The following is a 10,424-nucleotide window of genomic DNA, read 5'->3' as shown; positions in this document are numbered from 1 at the left end:
AATGTAGGCCAGTTGCAAAATATCCTTGATCTTCCTTGGAGAAGTAACCAGAATTGCTATAAGAGGGATGGTTACAGAGCAGCTAATATCCTCTAGTCATAGATCCCAAGAAAAAGGCCTCAGGTACCTAAGATGATGGCTGGCCTAGGGTAGGGGTCCCCAACCCCTGGACCATTGACCAATACTTGTCCGTGGCCTGTTAGGAACTGGGCCACACAGGTGAGCAGCAGGCAAGCAAGAGAAGCTTCATCTGTATTTATAGCCACTCCCCATCACTCACATTACCACCTGAGCTGTGCCTCCTGTCAGACCAGCAGCGGCATTACATTCTCATAGGAGCACAAACCCTACTGTGAACTGCACACACAAGGGATCTATATTGCATGCTCCTTATGAGAATCTAATGCCTAATGATCTGTCACTATCTCCCATCACCCCCAGATGCGATTGTCTAGCTATAGAAAAACAAGCTCAGGGCTTCCACTGATTCTACATTATGGTGAGTTGTATAATTATTTCATTACATATTACAATGTAATAATAATAATAGAAATACAGTGGACAATAAATGTAATGCACTTGAATCATCCCAAAACCATTCCCCTACCACCCCACCCCTGAGTCCTTGGAAAAATTGTCTTCCATGAAACTGGCCCCTGGTGCCAAAAAGGTTGGGGACCACTAGAGAACTAAGCAAGGTAAATGTTTTCTTTCCTAAACTCAAGATTTTTCATTTTGACATTTGCTAAAGACACTAAATTCTAAGAGATTGTGAAATGTCAAACTGCCCTCATAAATGATGAGAACACTTCATGAGATTGTGTATTTCAATGCAATAAGTAGAAGATAATGCATTTATTTAATAAACCCATGTAAAATGTTAAAATTCATCGTTTTCTGAAGTACTACAAAATGTTTCCCAAAGATATCATACCAGTATGCTATGGCAGCCAAAAGAAAGATAACAGCTATAGGGAATAAACACAAACAGAGTATTGGGCTAGACAGGCTCCTGTTTGCTAGAGAGGCATTTTACGTATTCTTACTTTCTTTTGCCTTTTGAAAAACACAGTATCCTGTCCCATTCTTAGCACCATTTATCTTCATTCTTACTATACGTTGAGGGGATGAAAATGCCTTTTAGTAGCCAAGCTGATGTAAGTGTGGAATTCACATCAACTGAAATCACTGCTAGGCCAAGTTATCAAAATCTTATTGTTGAATTAGAATCTAGACTCAGACTCCAAGGAGACATGAATAATGTGTGTGCTGGTCTTTCCCTAATTAGTATTCATGAATCTCTGGGAATTCTCTCTCTCTCTCTTTCTGCATTTATCTCAGTGGTTGTTTCATCTGATTGTTGCTTGATTTTAATTCAATCTGGCACTTCTTCATGGAGCACTAAATTTCTTCTCAATGGCTATACATTAAACTGTGGTGAGCCCTGAAGGCTCTGCCACCAACATGAGTTCAGCCTTTATTGCTTTGTGCAGTCCATCCATTCTTGGTTCAAGGGTGTCCTAGATACAGAGATACCAGTCCAGATATGCACAGGTAATGACACCAATTACCTGGCAGGATGTGTAAAATAAGCTCTTCCATTCTCTTCTGTACCACGCTGATGGACTCTAATACATCTTCCCTTCAATTATCAAGTAGGAGTTCATTCACTGAAAGGTCTCATCAAAGTCCACGTGTCTTGGTGGTGGAGTTATTTAACGCCATACTTTTCAACATCTTTAGGCTTAAAATCAGGAGAACCACCTGACATACAAAAACATCATCTGTTTTGAAACCTAAAAGTTCCTATTATTGGAGGTCCTGAATTAAGCTACTGCTTAGAAGTGTGTGTGTGTGTGTGTGTGTGTGTGTGTAGTGTGTGTACAAGCTCTCTTTGAAGGCCAAATATCGAATTCCAAAACACAAAAGAGAGAATTTCTTAGTACAAAGAGGGATATGACCACATGCAAAAAACATAGTTTATAGAAACATGGAGTTTAACGTTTTCTACCACCCATTACTTACAAGTCAGGAGTATCTTCTTTCAAGTACGTCATGAAGCAAAGGATGTATTGAAGTGGAGCTTCTTTCTTATACATTATTCTTGTTGGCTCTGAGGGAGGAGCCAGATTTCTAGAAATTTCTAGAAAAAGCCTGGGGAAAGAGCAAACCATCCAAACCATCCCCTGAGATTAGATAGAAGAAGGGAGACCATAGAGAGCTTCCAGTTTATGGTCTAGGCATAATAGCAACAATGTGCTGGCCTCATCTTCCCTATATGGCCCTTCATCTCTCAAGAACATTGAACAGGGTGTTCTATTTCCTTGCACTGGAAAGGAAAAAGGAGTTATAGATTTCTTTGCTGCAAAGCAATCTTCTAGAGAAAGGAATTATTCCCTCCCCATCAGTATTTTATCAGAATCAAGACTTTAATAGTAAAATAAAAGGAAATGAATCCTGTTTTCCCAATTGCTCAGCATGCATGTATTCCCAGTCTTTCTTTTTTCCCCTAATGACACCTAACTGGATTTTAAAATGTAGTTTTTCTAAGAAGGAACTTCATGTTTTCAGAATGCTTTCTCAAAAACAGGAGCTCTTCTAGTTACAACATAAATGATGCTATTAATTTCTGTTATATGTACATCATCGTATGTGGGTTTTGTTGTTGTTACTGCTGTGGTTTCTTTCTCTTTTTTTTAATAGAATATATACTGACCTAGCCATCTTCTGTCTCTACCATGTGGCATAAAGTTTCAAGACAGCAGGCTGAGTTCCATAGCCATAGAACACATAGAAACTCACAGCCAAGACAGGAATCAAGCTCACAACTGTGCTAAGAAATACTAAGATAACCATCTGCTTCCAGCTCTGTTAGACTACAAGGGGCATTTTGTTTATTAGCCTGCTAAATGCTTTTAAAGTATTGCCTTTGTTTCCACAGGATAAAAGTAGTTAATCAAAGACTACATTAGTTAATGCAATTTTAACTGGAAAGATGTATACAAATATATTTCGAGATACATTGCCAGGATAGTGGAAACTGTCTCTTTTTCACTTGCAATTTTAATGTTTCTATTGAAATTATTTATTTCATTTAAAAAGTGGAAACTTAGAACCACCTGTATTATCCCCTCACATTGTACCCACATTGCTGAAGAAGCTATCTATCCTAGGACATTGGGTTTTCATATTATTTCCCCCATCATGAACTAGTGAAAGGGAATGATTACAATTAAGCACAACTTAGATTTGAAAGAAAAATAATCTGCTTTCAGAAATCAATGTGGTTTTATTCATAGTTTTGAGTCAAATACAGAGGTGAGCCAGTTCATTCCAACTCTGACATTCAAAGACTCACTGAAGAGCACTAAACAAAACCAAGCATGTTATTTTAGACACATCTAACTACTGCCATTTATAAGTAACGACTCGAAATTCTGCTCTGCTTTCCATAGCTTTTTAAAAACCTGTTCTAAATCTATTTGTACTGTGTATCAATTATATGGATAAAATAAGAGCCGAGAGGCTCTCCCTAAGAAAAATGTTGTTTTTGCTAGAAACTCTGCCCAGCTACCTTCTGAGTTCCTTGAAAATGAAAATCTCTGTGTCTCCCAGATGACAGCCACCTTGTCGGTGCAACCAAAATAGCTCTCGCAGCTAGAGAGCTGTCTGTCAGCAATAGTTCTGACAGATATCAGATTTGGCATGCAGCAGGAAGGCTAGAAATGGTCCCACAGAAGGCGGTTTGGTGGGAGTATGACCAGCTAAGGAGCAAGGCAGGGGGAGCGCTCAGAAAACAGTGCTCCTGTTTTCACAAGGAAAACTACAGGCATTTCGGGAAATGACAAATAGTCTTGAGGGAGAGGACAGCCAAAGAGATGGTTATTGACAAGTCTCTATTTCCACGATTAGTTCTATGGGATTTTTGAAAGGGCAATGATTAGATAGAGACAAGATGCAGTAAACTGGCCGGTTTCCATTTGTGAAAGGAAGCAAACACACTTACATGCGTAGGATTTTTATCTCCCTCTAGTGGTGGGGTGGGGCCTTTGAGGCTATAGCCTATTACTGAATAATACTGCTTCAGAAACAAAGATGAGCTTCCCTTATAGTATAGCGCTTTTACCCGTAAGATTAGGATTTTCATTAAATGTGTTGCTCTCCCTTACGGTCATTTTCAAAACATTCCCAATCTTCCATGTGATGGAGTGAATTGCCTTTTAAGGATGCTGATTACCAGCGATGAGGTAACAAGTGTCTCCCTCTCTTCTTAGCTAGAGATACAAGATTCCATTTTCCTCTGTTGTCCTAACAAAAGTGAAGCCATTTTGTGCTCAGAGGCAACTCTCCTGACCCCTAGTCTGGGCCAGAAAAACCTGAGGAGCTAAATAAGTAAAAGAAAGCTAGCTTACCTAGAGTAAAGGTGGAAAACATGGAAACTCAGAGGGAAGACTCTAGTAAAGGATCTAGAGAATCATCTGAACCTTAAATAAAGCGCAATAATTGGAGAGAAATTTTGGAACAAGTCTCCACCACTCCTTTCCAGTCCCTGTCATTTTTGTCATTTTCGTCTTTGGTCAAATGACCGATACTTCTGGTGTAGCAATTTAGAACAGTGATAGTGGATGAAAAAGTAGAAAAGATAGAAAAAATAAATGATAACAATTTTAAGGAGAGTAACTAAAGTTTCCTTCTTCCATATGGATATGCAATTTAAGTGAATTAAAGGAAAAGATCAAAGGTTACAGCCATCTAATCAACGGATTATTGATCAATAACTGAAAACCTATCAATGTGAAGTATACAAAATATGCAGCTTTTCCCCTTGCCCTGCTCTATACTCAGAATTAGGCATCACTGATGTCTACTTGATTTCTCCTCTTGAATGTCTCCAAGGCAACCAAACTCATATGTTTTCCTTGCAAACCTGTTCCTTTTCTGGTTTCCTTATCTCGGTGGATAACTTCATCAGCCGGTCATGCAAGCCAGAAATCCAGGAGTTACTTGTTCCTCCTAGCCTTCCACCATCATATCCAATCCATCAGAGTCCTTCAATTTTACTTCCTATATCTATCTCAAACAGATCCATTTCTCTGTGGCTCTGCTACCACCCTAATTCATCATCTCTCCCCTAAAAAATTCCTGCTCCAAAGGGCATCCACTCCATCCTTTGTCAAATGCATTGTCCACACTGCACTACTTTATTCAACAAATATTTTTGAGGAACCTACTTTGTACCGTAGTGAATCAGACAGACAAGGAATTTCTGGAAAATAGAAGATAAACATCAGGTAGTCAAAAGCACTATGAGGACAATCAAAGTAGGATGATGAAATAGAGAGTGGCTAAATGACTACTCTAGACTGTGTTCAAATACAAGAAATCGGTGGCAATTTTAACAAGGGGTATTAGTTTTGACGCAGGAAAATGAAAGAAGTCCTCTGGGACGATGGTATCTGCTCCTAGCATATAAGGAGTGTGTTTCTGATACCGGCCAATAATAAAAAGGAGGTTAAAATGTACATGAACATTCAATCTAGGGCTGTTTGTCTCCAAATATCTCTGCTTTAACATAGCACTTACTACCTATATGGAAGTATCTTATTTTTGTTAACTTCTGTATGTCTCCCTTCTTTAGAATGTAAGCTCCATGAACATGCGGGGCATAACGGTCTTGATCTCTGCAGTAACTACAGTGCCTAAGAACTGAGCCTGGCATTACGGTAGGCATGCTAATAAGTATTTGTTGCATTAACGCACAAATTGCTGAGTGAAGCAGGAGAGTAGACAGAGAATATAACGGATTGGGTTTGGGGGCTGAGGAAGTCTCTGCTGAGATGTCAAGGTCATTTACTTCCCCTTGCAAGGTTAACTGGGTTATAAAATCCCGGCCACGCTTCTTAGCATCAAGCACCAAGCGCTTACGCTCAAACTCATACACACGGTCAGAGCCACAAACCTCTCCAACTCCCCGCTAGGAGGAGTCACACCTCCCCACCCAGAAACCCTCCCACCCTCTCCTCTCTGCCGGGTTCCGGCAGGCTTCGAATCACAATGCTCGCCGGGAATAGTAGTCTTCCGGTCCGAGCCTATAGCGTTTTTTAATACATTTGCAGAACTACGCTTTCCAGGGAGCCTCGCGGCATAGTGAGGCTGCGTCACCTGATCAAGACTCTGGAGTTACAATGGCGGCGCCCGTGCTGCGCTGGGGCAGCGGTGCAAGACGTTGGGTTTTCGCCCGGGTCGACGGCGGTTCTTGCCACCGAAGAGGGGCTCCGACTGGTTCCACATCCAACCGGATTAGGGGACAGAGCTCAGTGGCTCAACAGCCCCTCCACACGGCCCAGAAGCCGAGGAAAGGGTATTCTGTTTCATACATTTCTGCCCACCTAACTGTGAGGTGGAACTGCAGGACTGGGGAAATAATGGCAATTACGGCCCAGCTTCTAGACGTTTTGGCTGACGGGAGGGCGTTGAGTTATAACCTGGAGCCCGAAACCTAAATAAATGCACAAAATAGGCCCTCTATCAGCTCCGCCCCCATATATAAACCACTGTTTTCAAATAGACGTAGGTGGGGAATTCGCGAGTGTAAAATAGCGAATATTTTCTTGAAGGGTGCACAGACAGAAGAGTGGATTCGGTCATCTTACTAATAGCACTAGCAGTGGGGACGGTGACACGAGAAGCGGGATCATATTTAGCTGATTTTATTTAGCGCTAATATGGGCCGGCAGCGTTCTAAAGGTAGAAAGGGAGCCTTTACCTACAAGCTCTTGGTAGTGGTGGGTTATTGTCATTAGTCAGAAAACACTAGTTATCTGTGCAGGCGTTTTATGTTGAATATGTGTGACTAGACCTAGGAGGACGCAGCCAAAAGAAGAGATACTTTCCCTGGTTATATGGAGAGTTTTGCTTATTTGGCCAGATATCCCCTGAACAGTTGTTTATGCTTCATTATGTAAAAATTAAATAGTTTCTTTTTAAATACAGAAACATGTGGCAAGTTTCTAATATTTTGTTTATTCTTTGAGATTGGTTGGTATTATTTTTACTTTCAGTTGGAGGAACAGAGGGAAATTGTCCGGAAAGAAGTATTCAGTTTTGTATTCGTTTCGTGAATTAGATTGTTTCCTTGTGAATGGAAAGTACATTTTTTCTCTCATGTAATGGAACTGCAAAAATACTTTGAATGATGCTTTGCTGCATGCAGAATTTCTAATGAGTTCTTAGTTTAATTCCCCTCCCTTATGGGCTGTGTTTTGCAAACTTTAAAAAGAAGGACTTATTCTTGCATTACTTCAGATATAGAACTTTATGTGTTGAAATGATTGAAACAAAACAAAATGAAGTAAAATATGTATATATATACACATACACACACACACACACACACATATATACACACACAAAATTGCTTGGGAGAAGAGCAGGATAGGAACATACATGGATTTCATAGGGAATAAGCACATTTTTAAGGACCTGGAGAGGCCTGTGTATAGACCCAAGAGAGTAGGACTGACCAGATAAGAGAGATTATTATAGCATTTAACAACTTCTTAGATTTGATAGCAAATAAGCATAAACAAACAAAGTAACCTGAAATTAGGTCTCAGGAATTGAAAGTAATTTGGGGGACCAAAAATATGCCGCATCAGATGATTTAATGTGGTGGAGTTTTGCAAAATTTTTTCAAGAGTATCATTTAGTGGTGATTTATTATATCTGTGTCTCTCTGGTTATTATACATGCAAACCAAAACATGGTTGAGAATTTCTTTTTAAATAAGAGACGTGGAACTATTTATCATTATTTCTCTAGTAGTAGAATGTTGCCATTTATGTTAATTCTAGATAATGGGGGAAGATCAGCTTTCTTCATTTACTGAGTGATTACTTGATAAGGTACAGTTAATTTGTTAAATGCTGCTTTTCACTGAAGTCAGCCGCGCAGTTGTCACCTGATACCCATTTCTAAATTGTTTTAAGACGCCAAATTGTTCCTTTCTCTATTGCCTTCATGTTTATATCATCAGCCTCCTGATGCCATGTTGTAAATAAATTTTAGTTTGCCAATCTCAGTGTAGGCGCTTATTCTGAATTGTTTTTTATTTAGTCACTGATAAAATATGACACATTTTTAATGTGAGGATATAACATTGTAGTAAGTTTAAAACACATATAGGAAATTAACATTTGTGGTTTAGACTTATAAAAATTCATTCATGGTGATAAATATAATTACATCTTAACCATTATCTCTTTCTTCTTAGTGAACACAAATGGGCTGCTGTAGTAGGTTTGGAAATTCATGCCCAGATTTCCTCCAACTCTAAACTCTTCTCTGGATCTCAAGTTCGCTTTTCAGCACCTCCAAATTCTTTGGTTTCTTTTTTTGATGCATCTCTACCTGGAACTTTGCCGGTAAGATTCTTATTTAATCCTATTTTCATTAGAAAATATTTATTTTATATAGAACATGGAAAATTATTTTCTTCTTTTAATAATAACACAAGTCTTTGGAAATACTTATTTAGGGAATTTTGGGTGAAGCGGGATATATTAAATGTTTTCTAAAGGCCCATCTCTGTGAAGCTGTTTCTAAGTCTGAACATATTCATACATGTATTCATCCCTTCACAAACATTTTAGCATGCCTACTAATACCAGACATTGTGCTTTGAGCTGGGTCATAAAGATGATCCTTGCCTTTAAAGAGTTCAAAAACTAGTAGGGGAGATGTGTCTTATAAACAAATAGAGGACAGTGTGATTCCTTCTTTGAAGGTAATATGCAGAGGATGATTATGAAACCCAGAGGAGGGACAACTAATTCAGTAAAAGAAAGGACTATTGTGAGAAATTGAAGTAGGGGTACATTAGGTTAAGGAAGGGTTACTGAAGAGGTGGTGGCCTGAGCTATTTGAGAAGCCCAAAAGAATTTAGGCAGATAAATGAAGGAGGAGGAGGAGTCAACTCAAAGGAAGCAGCATATATCACATGATTTCACAGTGTAAGGCCAGTAATGATTGTGGTTATTGCAAATTAAGAAACACTCAATAATGTAGAAAACAGCCATAATATGCAGTGAGTTAACTATTGTACTCAACCACTCATTTTTACTTGATCCTATGGAATGACTGGGCCCAATATACTCATCAGCAAGACTTTTTGCATATATTTTTAGATAATTGGTTGAATTTTTAAGAAAAGTATGAAGGGAACAATGTAAATGTTTTAGCTAATAAATAGCATATGGTCTGTCCAGGACGTATAATATCAACTGTGTTTGAGGTTTCCTGCCATATTTGGAGGAAATGTGTATCCATGGTGGTGACAAAGATGGGGAGGGGCAGACATTGTCATGGGTGAATTCCATGCTCTCAAACATTTAAATAAGAGTGGAAGCTGGTTGAGGCCGGGCGCGGTGGCTCACGCCTGTAATCCCAGCACTTTGGGAGGCCGAGGCGGGCGGATCACAAGGTCAGGAGATCGAGACCATCCTGGCTAACACAGTGAAACCCCGTCTGTACTAATAGTAAACTGCAAAAAATTAGCCGGGCGTGGTAGTAGGCTCCTGTAGTCCCAGCTACTCGGGAGGCTGAGGCAGGAGAATGGCATGAACCTGGGAGGCAGAGCTTTCAGTGAGCCGAGATCGCGCCACTGCACTCCAGCCTGGGTGACAGAGTGAGACTCCGTCTCAAAAAAAAAAAAAAACCAAAAACAAAAACTGGAAGCTGTTTGAACTGAGCACTGGCAGGCTTGCAGAGGCAGAGGTATACTTTTCTCAGTCACTGACCAAAGTGGAAGATTCTGGGCAGTGCCTCCAGTATGCCTGCCTCACTCAGCTTTGGTTGTATTGGGGCAGCATCTTTGTCTTGGAACTTTTCTCTTACTCGCATTTTCTGTCATGGAGGACTCCCATCCCTGCAGACCATATCAAGGATCACCTTTGATTTGCTGCTGGGTCCCTCTGGGAGAAGATAGATGTGGAAGTGTGCCCTCTTTCTCTCTCTCTGACTTAGAGATCTATCTACGGAAAGATTTTTTGTTTGTTTGAGAAGAGTGAATTTTTTGGTTATAAATATATGACATGTTTTTTGGGCAGAGATTCGGATATAGTAGAAATACAGTAATATTTATTTAGACAAGTAAAATGGAAGGCAAGTTGTCATAACACCTCTACATTTTCCCTTCCAGATTCAAAACAGTTTTTTCCTATGTGGTAGTTAATTATCAAGAGATTAGGCATAAGCTCTGGGTTCCTCCTAGGTTTTTCCAGCTGTGAATGTGATGGCTATCAGGCCATACTTATTATAGTTCATTTTAGAAACAGATCCATTTGCAGATAAGCATGTTTTCTGTAAATAGACTCTCCAGCTGTACCTAAATTTGGTCAAAAATTAGACCAAATTAGAAAAATTCA

The 10,424-nt window shown here is 39.7% G+C and overlaps 1 protein-coding gene across 8 annotated transcripts in view; it reads left to right on the top strand.

Moving 5' to 3' along the window:
- Window positions 1-6,072: 6,072 nt before the first annotated feature.
- The window catches only part of GATB (glutamyl-tRNA amidotransferase subunit B), an 81,790-nt gene continuing 77,438 nt past the window's right edge, over window positions 6,073-10,424 (top strand). For 2 of the 8 annotated variants that reach the window (XR_008657270.2, XM_063638270.1), the window contains exons 1-2: window positions 6,126-6,361; window positions 8,273-8,423. Coding sequence is in view for 7 of the 8 variants with exons in the window: in XM_063638270.1 (XP_063494340.1) it covers window positions 6,186-6,361; window positions 8,273-8,423 (327 nt within the window). In the remaining variant the exon portion in view is untranslated. Of the gene's footprint in view, window positions 6,362-8,272; window positions 8,424-10,424 lie in introns of all 8 variants that reach the window. The other 6 variants (XM_055276124.2, XM_055276122.2, XM_055276121.2 and 3 more) reach the window with 5 other exon arrangements.

The sequence above is a fragment of the Symphalangus syndactylus genome, chromosome 4, assembly GCF_028878055.3.
Source record: "Symphalangus syndactylus isolate Jambi chromosome 4, NHGRI_mSymSyn1-v2.1_pri, whole genome shotgun sequence".
NCBI lineage: Eukaryota > Metazoa > Chordata > Mammalia > Primates > Hylobatidae > Symphalangus > Symphalangus syndactylus.
Note: the sequence above shows the minus strand (reverse complement) of the source record. Positions and strands in the feature narration are given on the sequence as shown.